This window comes from Euleptes europaea, chromosome 9, assembly GCF_029931775.1.
Source record: "Euleptes europaea isolate rEulEur1 chromosome 9, rEulEur1.hap1, whole genome shotgun sequence".
Lineage (NCBI taxonomy): Eukaryota > Metazoa > Chordata > Lepidosauria > Squamata > Sphaerodactylidae > Euleptes > Euleptes europaea.
Genome location: NC_079320.1, coordinates 45,839,591 through 45,853,225, shown reverse-complemented (window position 1 = coordinate 45,853,225; position 13,635 = coordinate 45,839,591). Strand labels below are relative to the sequence as shown.

General features: G+C 42.2%; 1 protein-coding gene across 1 annotated transcript in view; it reads right to left on the bottom strand.

The window, feature by feature from the left end:
- Positions 1-353: 353 nt before the first annotated feature.
- Positions 354-13,635, bottom strand: part of TMEM131L (transmembrane 131 like) — a 103,154-nt gene continuing 89,872 nt past the window's right edge. Inside the window, exons 27-35 of the mRNA XM_056855715.1 lie at positions 13,249-13,373; positions 12,452-12,606; positions 11,793-11,978; positions 10,676-10,754; positions 10,075-10,157; positions 8,436-8,556; positions 8,237-8,325; positions 5,518-5,660; positions 354-771 (exon numbers count right to left, since the gene is read on the bottom strand). Coding sequence (XP_056711693.1) covers positions 493-771; positions 5,518-5,660; positions 8,237-8,325; positions 8,436-8,556; positions 10,075-10,157; positions 10,676-10,754; positions 11,793-11,978; positions 12,452-12,606; positions 13,249-13,373 — 1,260 coding nt within the window. The 3' untranslated portion in view covers positions 354-492. The remainder of the gene's footprint in view (positions 772-5,517; positions 5,661-8,236; positions 8,326-8,435; positions 8,557-10,074; positions 10,158-10,675; positions 10,755-11,792; positions 11,979-12,451; positions 12,607-13,248; positions 13,374-13,635) is intronic.

Here is a 13,635-nt window from a genome sequence, read left to right as displayed (position 1 = left end):
GGCATTCTCCGACTAGGGAAAGCAATCTGTAGTTCCACCAGTACCTGTTTGGATTATGAAGGTTGTTACGCCAGCATGATATAGTGGTTAAGAGTGACTTGTTTCCCCACTCCTACACATGTAGCCTGATGGGGTGATCTTGGGCTAGTCACAGTTCTTTTTGAACTCTCTCAGCCCCACCTACATCACAAGGTGTCTGTTGTGGGGAGGGGAAGGAAAGGTGGTTGTAAGCTGGTTTGAGACTCCTTAAAGGTAGAGAAAACTGGGGTATAAAAACCAAATCGTCTTAACCTTCAACATTAGGTTATTATCAAGCAAGTCTTGGTTTTTAAGAAAGCAGGAAATCCAAAAGCTTCAGTAAAAAAAAGTTTATTTTCCATACAAAAGTGCCAAAATATCCACCAACATTGAATTCTAGTTCAACAACCAGCTTATTCTATAATCAAAACTGAAAGCATCTTTTACTTCACATTTTAAAAACCCAATTCCGTTTCACATGTTTCCACAATAACCCGAGTCCCTCGAAAGAGGGAAGTTTGCATTCCGGTTGGCTGCTGAAGTCCATATGTCCAAGTTCATGTAGGCACGGAATGGATTAAACCTTGGGTAGTATTCCTGCTTACACATCACCGCCTGGTTTTCAACCTGAGTTGAATGCTGAGTAGTGGCACTGACTGGGCAGCAGCTTTCATAAAAATCACTCTGAGGGGCCCAGATAGAGCCAAACAGTCCAGACATGGGTGACAAACTCCTGGTGCTTGAGAGGTAGGGCTGAAAGACAAGAGCAAATGCCATGGAGTGCAACTGGACGCATTTAGGAACAACGGACTCAAAATGCAAGAGAAACTAGAAAACCAAGGGTAGAAAGCAAGTTAGCGGCAGAAAAGACACACAAGTTCTATGAGCTGAAGAGCCAGTGTGTGTTTCTTGAATCAGGTGTGTGGGGTCCCAATTCCTGCCAGGACTACGGTGTCAGAGAAGAGGTTATAACGCCTTCTTCCTTTACCATTCCCCTGACCTGAAATGCCCCCAAAATAGCTGCTATTTGCCCAGGTGTTGCAGGCAAACAGTTACTGACACAGGCACAAAGGTTGCACAATGGAACAAAACAGCAGCTCTGTGGGACCTTTTCAGATTGGGGAAACTGTACCAAGGAAAACTTAAGCTCCCTTCCCCACCCCACCCTTGTACTGTGGTTTCAACTGGAATTGTCTTCCTCCTCATCCTGATCTTTGAAGAGAACAGGCTGAAAGCTCCATTCACAGAGCTCTCAGCATCTCATCTGGTTTGGTCCTTAGAAAGGCATTTGTTAAATGGAAGCACCTGCACCAAAATGGCCTGTTAACAGCCGCCTTGGTGGCTTATAAATGTTGCAGATTAAATAAATAAAAACATAAATTGCTCTTAAAGTCATTTCTTGCATAGCACTTGTGTACCTACACACGAACCGGTACACTGTATACAAATTAACCGGACCAAACAAAGGGCCCTAAGGAGCAAAAATGATGGTTCATCCTCCCCGTGACCATGGTGTTTTGCATAGAAATGTCACAGACTGCACCTCTTGTCTATCAAAGCTCTGCTCTTCTGCCTTTATCAAAATGAGCCACTGTCTTTGGACAGATTCCTTTGGGCTCTGTTTCTGAGTTCAGAACCAACACAAGCTTCAGAAAAAAAAATAGAATTAAAGTGAATGGTCTGCACTGGTTTCCTCAATGTTGTGACACAAAGTATTTTTCCCAAGACAAAAAGGGAGGAGATAAAAATAAACAGCAAAACTCTTTTTCCATACTATGATGGCCATGTAGGCAAACTGCATATTAACATCTGACAAGTTCCTAAATACACTTCTGCTCTACAGACTATTTCACCCAGTTCTCCTTTTTAAAAAACTTTTTTTTTTGCAATAGCTAGCATTTTGTTCATTGCTAATATTAACATTTTAAACTGGCTTTACTGAAGAACCCCCTGTCCAAATTCCATCATTATGTCTGTGGGGAATAAAGAATCACTTTCAAGCAATGTTTTACCACTTGGTCACAGAGAAATCCCATACTGAAATCCCATACTACAAATAAATGACTGGCTGCGTAGGTGGTGTCGTCAAGAAAGATTTGGATTTCTGGACCATGGCTTACGCTTTCGAGAAGAAGCTCTTCTGTCGGGGGATGGTTTACACCTCACGAGGGTAGGAAACAATGTGTTTGGTGAGAGACTTGCAAACCTGATCAAGAGGGCTTTAAACTAAATCCTATGGAGGAGTGAGACAACAATGTCAAGCCTTGTATGCTGATAATACCTGGAGACGAGAACAATAAGATTTGCAGGGAGTGGCATGTAGGCAAGGAAACACAAACTCACAGGTAAGTACAGAAACGAAAACCTCAGGGCACATAAACCACGGATTCCGATGCTTGTACACTAATGCGCGGAGTATGGGAAACAAGCAGGAAGAACTCGAAGCCCTAATACAGGAAGGGGATTTTGACCTAATAGGCATTTCTGAAACTTGGTGGGATGTCACTCATGATTGGAATATTAAGATTGAGGGGTACAACTTGTTTAAAAGGGATAGACTGATAAGGAAGGGGAGAGGAGTAGCACTGTATGTCAAAGATGTGTACACTTGTGAAGAAGTACATGAATCTGAGCATGGTAGTGCAGTCGAGACTCTATGGGTAAACATAAAAGGAATAAGAAATAATCGTGACATTCTCGTGGGGGTCTGCTATCGACCACCAAACCAGGCAGAGGACTTGGATGGGACACTCCTAGACCAGATCACAAAGTTCTCAAAGAGACGGGACATGGTGGTCATGGGAGATTTTAATTACCCGGATATCTGTTGGAAGTCCAATGCTGCTAAAAATGCAAAATCCAATAAATTCCTGACTTGTCTTGCTGACAACTTCCTATTCCAGAAAGTGGACAGGGAAACAAGGGGAGCTGCTATCTTAGACTTGATTCTCACCAACAGGGAAGAACTGGTCCATGAGGTTAAAGTAGTAGGCACCCTGGGTAGTAGTGACCACGTACTCTTGGAATTTACAATCTTGGGGAAAGGACAACCTGTACGTAGTCAGAGATATAGGTTGGACTTTAAAAGAGCAAATTTTAACAAACTTAAACTTATGCTAGGTAGAATCCCATGGTCAGAAATACTTAAGGAGAAGGGAGTTCAAGAAGGGTGGGCGTTTCTTAAAAATAAAATACTGAAGGCGCAATCCCAAACCATTCCTATTAGAAGGAAAAATGGGAGGAGCCTAAAGAGGCCAGGGTGGCTCCATAAACAGCTTTTGAAAGAGTTGAGAAATAAAAAAGACTTATTTAGGAAGCGGAAGGAGGGCCTTATAACCAAAGAGGAATATAAACAAATAACTAGTGCTTGTAGGGAGAGTGTTAGGAAAGCTAAAGCTCAGTATGAACTTAGGCTAGCAAGAAATGCAACAAAAAAGGGTTCTTTTCGTATGTACAGAGTAAGAACAAGGACAAGATAAGCCCATTGTGTGGACCGGAAAGTGAAATTGTAACAGGAGATGAAGAGAGGGCAGAACTCCTCAATTCCTACTTTTCCTCAGTCTTTTCTCGTGAGGGAAGTGGTGCTCAACATGGCATAAACAGAACATGTGATGAGGGAAAGGATTTGCAGCCTAGAATTGGCATTGGGGTAGTGCACAAACACCTGGTTTATTTAAATGAAACAAAATCTTCTGGGCCAGATGAATTGCACCCAAGGGTACTCAAAGAACTTGCAGATGTAATTTCGGAACCTCTGTCCATTATTTTTGAAAAGTCTTGGCAAACAGGTGAGGTGCCAGAAGATTGGAGGCGGGCAAATGTTGTCCCCATCTTCAAGAAGGGGAAAAAGGAGGATCCAGGTAACTACCGACCCATCAGCTTGACTTCTATACCGGGAAAAGTGTTCAAACAAATCATCAAACAGTCAGTCCTTGAGCATTTAGAAAGGATGGATCTGATCACTAAGAGCCAGCACGGGTTTCTCAAGAATAAGTCATGCCAGACTAATCTTGTCTCCTTTTTTGAGAAAGTTACTACCTTGCTGGATCAGGGGAATGCTGTAGACATAGTTTATCTAGATTTCAGAAAGGCTTTTGATAAGGTTCCACATAGTATTCTAGTTGACAAATTGGGAAAATGTGGGTTCCTATTATTGTTAGGTGGATCTGCAACTGGTTGACAGACCATACCCACAGAGTGCTAGTTAATGATTCCTCGTCCACTTGGAGAGAAGTGACTAGTGGAGTTCCTCAGGGATCTGTGCTGGGCCCTGTGTTGTTCAACATCTTTATAAATGATTTGGATGAAGGAATAGAGGGGATGCTTATTAAATTTGCAGATGATACTAAATTGGGAGGGGTAGCAAATATTGTAGAATACAGAGCCAAGATGCAGGATGATCTTGACAGGCTGGAGAAATGGGCTAGAACTAATAAAATGCACTTCAGCAAAGACAAATGTAAAGTTCTGCATTTAGGCAGGAAAAATCAAATGCATACTTATAGGATGGGGGAGACTTGTTTAAGCAGTAGTGTGTGTGAAAAGGATCTTGGGGTCTTAGTAGACCAAACACTGAACATGAGTCAGCAGTATGATGCGGTAACTAAAAAGGCAAATGCGGTCTTGGGCTGCATCAACAGAAGTATAATGTCCAGATAACGCGAAGTGATGGTATGGCTTTACTCCGCTCTGGTTAGACCTCAACTAGAGTACTGTGTTCAGTTTTGGGCACCACAATTTAAGAAAGATGTAGACAAGCTGGAAAGTGACCAGAAAAGGGCAACAAAGATGGTGAGGGGTCTAAAGACCAAGTCCTATGAAGAAAGGTTGAAGGAGCTGGGTATGTTTAGCCTGAAGAGAAGACTGAGAGGGGATATGATAACCATGTTCAAGTACTTGAAGGGCTGTCATATAGAGGAGGGTGCCGAGTTGTTTTCTGTTGCCCAAGAAGGTCGGACCAGAACCAACGGGTTGAAATTAAATCAAAAGAGTTTCCGTCTAGACATTAGGAAGAATTTTCTAACGGTTAGAGCGGTTCCTCAGTGGAACAGGCTTCCTCGGGAGGTGGTAAGCTCTCCTTCCCTGGAGGTTTTTAAGAAGAGGTTAGATGGCCATCTGTCAGCAATGCTGATTCTGTGACCTTAGGCAGATGATGAGAGGGAGGGCATCTTGGCCATCTTCTGGTCACTGGGGGTGTGGGGGGGGAGGTAGTTGTGAATGTCCTGCATTGTGCAGGGGGTTGGACTTGATGGCCCTGGTGGTCCCTTCCAACTCTATGATTCTATGAATCCACTTAAATGACAAGTGAATTAGATAACTGATACTCAGCTAATCTAAAACATCAATCTACGAATCTGACTGGACTAGAAGAGAAATGGAACTGACTTAAATTTTGAAGTGTGTGGCTATAAAGAACCCTCTGAAAATGAGCCACAAGAGAAAGGATTGATAAATGGTTGATGTAACAGGTCAGTTTAAGGTAATACTTGTGATACTCACTGTTGAGTTGACATAATTGGCTGGTTCCCAGGGTGGAGGGAGGTTAGGTGGGGTGCTCCAAGTAGACTGACAGTTGTGATCAATGAAGGTTGTATTCTGAATTTCTGCAGTGCACGGGAAGCCATTATGGTAGTTCATATTTTCTAGAGTTTAGAAGAAAGGAAGACATACACTAAAGGCCAATGATCAAGGCTCCTGGACAACTAGAATTCTTACCTACTTCTCAAGAAAAATTAATTAAGAATACACATTTCTTTAGCATTTTTACAGTAAAAAGAGCTAGGGCTTAGTGTATTTTATAAATCACCTCCCAGCATTGCAACCATAACAGTGCAATCCTGAGTGAGGAGTTGGTTGGGGAGCATCCGGGGACAGTGCAGCCATGCCGCCTACGGAGTGACTTGCTGCCAGGCACAGCAAGTCAAAAAGGGTGGTTTTTAAAAAAACCTGTGAACCCACTCCATAGGGTTTCATAGTGCTGGTAGATAGATCGATTGTTTATTTATGGCCCTTGGCCAGATAAAACAAAATACATGGTGCTGTGTCACCGACTTTGCAGGCACAAGTTGCCGCTGGCAAAGGGGGGTATTCCCAAGGTGAGAGGGCTTAGGGAACTGACTAGTCACCTCCTCCCCCGGAAGCACCCCATTCGGCCCCTGCGCAAGTCTTTGTACCGGGTCAATGCTCCCGGCGAGGCTGAGCCTCAGGCTGCCATGCTGATGTAAGTGGAGCCGATGTAAGTGGCCCTGTGCCGGCGTTACTGCCAGTTTAGTGCCTGTGCTGGCATTAGTGCCAGTCACGCCATCCCCTAACCCCTTTCGCTCCCCCCCTTGTGGATTGCTCTGCCCAAATCCATTAACGCAAGCAAGCAAGCTAGATTGTGTAGTACAAGCTAGATTGTGTAGTACATCTTAATGCCAGTATCCTGCATGGGAGCTGTAATGTTGTTGGGAACATCCACCACACTGCTCAACTCATGACTAAATATGAAACATTAATGAATGAATCCGAATTCTCAGTTTCAGACATTGCAGTCAGAGAACCATCTAGCCATTACCTAATGAGACGATTTAATGACCACAAAAAACTGAAATTTTTATTAATAAACTGGACATTTGATGGCGTAGCGTTGATCTGATTTCTGTTATCAGTATAGTCTTCAGTTTGGTTCCTATATTTTGCTTTAATTTAGACTTGTCTGGAGGTGGGGAGGACACAGGGCTAGTAAGACTGTAAGCAGGCCTACTGGGGCAGGTGGACTTCAACACTATGGGCATGAAAGTAAGTGGGCAGATGGTAGGTGGGTAAGTAGGCAGATAGCGAAGAATCAGTTAGTGCTCTATATAATCTGATGCTGACATAGTTAGGTTTTGTTTTTAATAGAGATAACTGTATTATTATCAGGGGGAAAATTGGCATAAAATGTTATAGCACGTGTTTATGATAGGCTTATAAAAAGAGATTCACAGTATTTTTTACTGAAAAAGAGAAACCAAAGAGTGTATTGTAAACAAAACTAATTTATGGGACATGTCAATAGTGTATTGGAAACGTTTGGACACAGAAAACTAAATGCTTTCCCCTTTTCCCTTCCCATTCCCCTTTTTATTTTTGTATCCCAAAAAAACCCTTAATAAAATACTTTATATATATTTTTCAAAGAATCAATAAGTGCTGGGATAAGGCAGAGAAACTGCTCTTTGATAAAAAGTTGTTTAGCAAAGCACTAAATACCAAAGAGAACACCAATGGATAGAAGCAGGCTGTAATACAAGTATGTTTACTTGTTTATTTAAAATATTAGCCAAGCTCAAGGCAGCTTACAATATTAATAAAAGATGTTGAAAACATAAAACCACAATTTAAAACCACAATTTAGGATTGCTTTGACTAAATAAAGCTGTCTTTAGCTGCCTCCTAAAGATTAAAAGTGTGGGGGCGGGGGCGGGCAGGCACACAGCCCTGGGGAGGTTGTTCCATGATTGTGGGGCTGCCACTGAAAAGGCACTCTCTTGTGTCACCACCAAACAAGCTTCTTTGACTGATGGGACAGTCAGGAGAGCCTCTCCCTGTGATCTTAATTCCTGGGCAGGAACATATGGGAGAAGACAGTCCTTCAGGTATTCTGGTCCCTAAACCAACACCTTTATTCGGCTCCATAGCGGATCGATAGCCAGTGTAATTGCTGTAATATCAGTGTCACATGCTCCCGGTAGCTGGCCCCAACCAGCAGTCTAGCCACAGCATTCTGCACTAGTGGCAGCTTCCAAACTCTCTTCAAGGGTAGCCCCAAGAAGAGTGCATTGCAATAGTCCACTCTAGATGAAACTAAGGCATGGATCGTTGTGGCTAGATCTGACTGACCCAGGAACAGACTCAGCTGACACGCCAGCCAAAGCTGGGCAAAAGCTCTCTGGACAGTTATGTGCAGATTCAATGGTGGTGGAGAATTATTGCCTTTTTGCCATTATCACTGCCATGAAATGGGCTCTAATATGGGCTCTATGCCATGTTTGATCAGTCTCGCTTCAAGTTTTCCGCTAGCAGTGCTCTAGCTGTCATCCCTCCCTTTTCATCACAGTCAGTAAACCAGGGAGACTGCGTGACTCTGTCCAGGGGGAGAGGGCAGTTCAGGGCAATTGTGTCAACAGCCCGGACCATCTCCATGTTCCTATACTTGTTTCATATCCAACTATCCACAGCTTGGAAGGAGGCTTACCTTCTGGGAAAGCACTGTACTCATTCACTTCTACTGGGCAGTACACATTGGTAAACTGGCCATCGCAGGATGCAGTCCAATCAATGAAGCTATTACAAGACAAAGCAAAACTTAATGTTCCTTAAACACTAATAAAGCTATAAACAATTTGCAAAATGGCAGCAGAGCTTTAGAATGCAAGGAAAAAAAGAAAACCTGCCCATTGTGTACGGAAGAGTTCTCTTGGATCATGCACGGTATGTTGTTCTCAAGGCTGTAGTTCACACTGTTTGCTAGGCAGATGGGCTGAGGAGGCCAAAGATCTCCTGCTGGATAGAGCCCTGAAGATGCAAGTCGAGAGCACACTCTATGAAATATCACTTTCAGCATTACTACAGTGAAATTCAGCTCTACAATAAAAATGCCATCAGATATCAGGAAGGTTTTTTTTTTTTTAAAGTACAATGGGTACAATAAATCACTAGAAGCAAATTTTAGGCTTTTCCCGCAATACCGGATGCTAATGCTATTTTTTGTTAAAATCAATGTTCATCTAAATATTTTTTTGGGTATTTAATAGATATAAACATACTGGGATGAAACTACAAAGCAGTAAGTTTCTGGGACAGATTTTTGCTCCTTCTCACTCTGCATTTCCTGAAGATTCAGGATACTGTCTGGAAGGGAGAACTGGCAGAAATTGCATCCACTTCTTGCCTGATTCAAGCAAGGTTTGGGGCAGTGATTTCTGCTGATTGTCCTTTCTGGTTGCAGCTCCACCCACGCCACAGCCTGTGCCACTTCCTTTTGACCCTCTGGTAGATACAGGGGAAGGAGAAGAGAATGAAACTGCCCCACCTTCCTACCCCAAAAGAACCTGGCTTCAGATGTGATTGTATAGGATGGAACACCATAAATTTAAAGGTTGCATATGGATTAAAGAAAAGGCTGGAACAATATATTCAAATCCAACGTTGCGCCTTCCAGTTTTCTATATCGTGTATTACATCCAAACTATACATTACATTAAGAATCAGAGATCAGATCTTTGGAAACATAATTTAGCTGCAAAAGCAGTCATGGGTCAGAATATGCACCAGGGATCTTGTGGCGAGGAAGTAGAGGGGAGGAAACCACTCACCCTTGCTCCATCGTCCTAATCAAAAATAGCCCTACAGGCTCCTTTAAGCCCAGTGAGGGGGAGAGGAAAGCAAAATATAGTTGCTGTGTTTTAAAGCACACTGGGAAGCCATTTTTGACTGGGAAGATGGTGCTGGGGGTGGATTTAAAGCTCGACCTTCCCCATACAGTGACTCTGATATGTATCACCTTCCTCTCCACCAACTGCTTTTTGCAGCTAAGATACATGTTAGGAGATCTGAGCACAGATCCCCGGTGTTAATGTATAGCTTGATTCTTTGCTGTAAAAATACTTCCAAATAAGAGATCTTTGTTATTTTGATGCAACATCTCTGAACAAAATTGCAAAAAGTCAAACATGCTTTCAGACAAGAAATGAAAGATGTACACATTGACATCCTGGAGGGAAAATCAGGCTGTAAATAGAAACCAATGTAACACTTTCCTCTGAATCACATGCTATGAAACTAGTCCCATAAAATACACGTATTTATTTATGTAACCTGGATAAATCTACTGAAACCATATTCCAACCATATTGGAATTTCCAACACTAATTTGATTTTTTTTTAAATGACAAGGTCCTTTTTTTTTAGCAAACACTGGGAGGAAGAGCTGGAAATAAAAGTACATGAAATAAAAGTAACTGACTAGTATCATGGTACAGTGCATATGTATATTAGTCAAAGAGCAATATCAGATTATTTTAATTAACAGACCTTTATTCTTGTCTGGTTCTGCAGTTATGTCAGTGAAGTTGGGGCACAGATTCTCTGGAAACTGGGGAACACTATTCACATCTCTGCTAAAGGCAAATTAAAACACATTATTTTTAAAATTTGCAACTCAAGGCTACTGTCAAGACTGGCTTACCCACGAGCCTCTTGCCTTTTCAGTAACACTGGGCCAGGCTTAAGGCCTATATAAATCATACCAGCTTCTCTCGCTGAGAACTCAAGGTCATGCTGACTGCAGTGTCAGAGAGCAAGATAAGGAAAGAAAGGAGTCAGCTCAGGTGCTGGTGAAGTCGCTGAGCCTAGAGCCTTCAAGGCCAAAGAACCAGAGGAAGGAATTTCCCCAACACATTCCATCTCGTTAGTGCAAACCCGTGGGTGGAAGAAAGTGCCTTCCTTAATTAGGGGTTTTCTCTGTATTTACTGGCAATAGTTTTCTTCTACAAAAACAAACAAACTACCAAATGAAGCACTACTCAACATTCCAAAGTTATTTTCAAGACTTGTTTTACTTTTGTTTCATTTGCCAACTTGATCTGAAGCTGACAGTGTTTTATTGCTTTCCAGAAAGTTGAAAAGACTTTACCTGGTGTTGCAGATGTTGTGAGAGAGGTTTAATGTGATGGGTGTTTCAGTTGGAAAATCACTGCAGGAAATATTTTCCCCTACACACATAAAAAATATTATTGTGAAATCAAGCATTTTGATGACAATAACCTGAATCAGGGGCTACGTGCTATGACTTCATGGATTTATCAAGAAAAACATACATCAGGGCAGGGGCTGTGAAAAAAATGTTTTTCACTTGCTTCTAGAGATTTCAGTAGTTTACAGCAAGATGGAAGAAAGGCCCTGACAGTCCCATGAACAGTCGAAAGAGCCATCCATCAGTTCCCAAAGTCAGCAATAGCCGCACCACCTTGTACGCTCTTCGATAGGGGGCACTGTCCTGATTTGTCAGCATTAAGATGCAGCTTTAGGTTTTTTTCACAGCATAAATTAAAGGCAGTTCATAAGATCGGGATTTTAAAATACACTAAATGAACAATCCCAGTAAATGTGAAGCAAGCCAGAAGTTTGGAAAATATTCCTAAGGGGAATGATAGACTCGCTTAACCTCAAAATATTTCTACTTCTCTGTGGCAGGACACATTTAAAATTTAACAATGTAAATGTTTTCCTTTTTAAAGTAATACTATTCACCCCTTAAAAATGTTATAGGAATTTGTATATTGGTTAACAACACTTTTCTACAGATCACGATGGGTAGCCATGTTAGTCTGTCTGCAGCAGTAGAAAAGAGCAAGAGTCCAGTAGCACCTTAAAGACTAACAACATTTCTGGCAGGGTATGAGCTTTCATGAGTCACAGCTCACTTTTTCAGACCCTGCCAGATTATCTACAACTACTATCACATGCAATAATATCACAGGAGATTGAAAAGAGATGAAGGATTCAGTAAGAGCATTTCTGATCACCAATTAAGACTTAAATAAAACAACAACAACAAAAGTTTTTTTGTTTTTTTTTGCAAAAAAAACCTTTTTTGCAAAAGGTTTTATAGATAGCTTATAGTTAATTTTTGGAATTGCAGCTTCTAAAACAGAGCACTCAAGAAAAGTACCCATACTGGGCGGACTGTGGTGCTTTTTGAAAATACCCGAAATGCATCACAGAGGACTGGTGACATATTTGGTACTTACGAGAAGGAAGGAAGTGTCTGCCAGGAATCACGGGTTTCTTGTCTCCATCAGAGCTACTGGTGCTGCTCCAGCTGCCCCAGCTGCCTCGACTGGCACGCACGCTCCCAGAAGAGCTTCCACAATCAGAGCTTGAATCCGAGCAAAACCGATCCATGCATTTCTTCTTGGGCCACTGATAGAAGCCTTCTGGTGGACGTGAGAAACAGAGAACAAAACACCGTCTTGTGCCTCTCTTCCTATTTCTCTTGCTAACAGGCAAAGATACTGTATTTTGGGGGTTGTATTTTGTCAAGTAGAATTTGGAGGCACACATTCATAGCAGAAAGGTGGTTGGGATATGGCATCTTACGTAAAAAGCATTCCTAAATTTTGCCTGCCTCTGTGCTTCTTGTGCTATAAAGCGCTTTCACACAGATGTACTGACATTGTAAGATATGTTAATTGCTCGGTCTCGCCCTCCCAAGTCTCTCCTTGTTAGCCATGATTATTCATACCCAAAGGTGACAGACTCAGACTGCAGCAGAGTCACACTGTAGAACCTGTTGTGTTAGTGGACTTCTAAGTGCTTTGACTTGAAGACAGTTAACAGCCAAAAGATTCAAAATAAAGACTTAAAAGAGTTATGCACTACTTGCTTTAGATCACTTTTAATGACATACCAGCTTCTCTTTGTGTAGACAGAATAACTTTCTCATCTGCTTTACAAGTCTCGCCATTGCTTTGAGCGCACCAGTTTCTTATATTAATGTTAGTTCGAAGTTCAGGTCTTTCAAATTCACTGCACACATGTTTCAGCTCAGCCTGTTCAGGAACCCTGCAGCGATCCCAAACAACAACAAAAAGAGAAATCTATTTTCCTTTCCAACTGTTATGTTTATTAGTTAGCAACAATGAAAACTGGGAGGGAAGGCAGCATGGTATAGCCCGATCTCATCAGATCTTGGAAGCTAAGCAGGGTCAGCCCTGGTTAGTATTTGTAAGGGAGATCACCAAGGAATAGCAGGGTTGCTATGCAGAGGCACAGGCAAACCACCTCTCTTAGTCTCTTGTCCTAAGAACCCCATGAGTCGGCTGCAACTTGATGATACTTTTTACACCAGTTGTTCCCAAGGAGGGTAGTACCACCCACTGGGGGGCGGTGGGACTACCTAGGGGGGCACTAAGAGGCAAAGGGGCAGCAGGGGGGCACTAGGTGGGACCCTTCAACTGTGCTGTTGGATAGAGTAGGGGGCGCTGGAGTTGAGTTTGAGGAACCAAGGGGGTGGTGGCCTGAAAAGTTTGGGAACCACTGCTTTATACCCACACAATGGAAACTATGTATTCTATTAGAAGACAAAGGCCCCAAAACCTAGCCTCAGACTTGCTGAGAGGCTATAATGCCACGTTAAGCCACTTTCTCCAGGAGCTAGATAAAAATGTTACCCAAAGAGAACACGGGGAAGCTAGCAAAACATACCGCACAGTTATATTAACATGTTTCTTCTTGTTTTTCCTATTGGTTCTATTTCTGTTCCAATTTGTAATTGGTAAATTTCCTTCTCTTTTCTCCTGAGACCCATTTTTCCGATGAGCATCTTCTGGCTGAAAGGCAAGAACAGCACCTAGTGAGAAAACTCAAGTGCTCGAGATCATAAGACTGAGTCAATGTTTGAGTAATACAATGTCACAAATCATTACCATGCACAAATATTCGTTAACTAATATGAATGCTAAAAGTTTAGACACACAGCTTTCTGACTCTGAAATCTGTTAGAGTGCACCTTCCTCTGCCTCCTCCATGCCCCTGGATAATTTCTTCAACAACACACCACAGAGGCATAAAGAGGCTAAGAACCAGGGAACA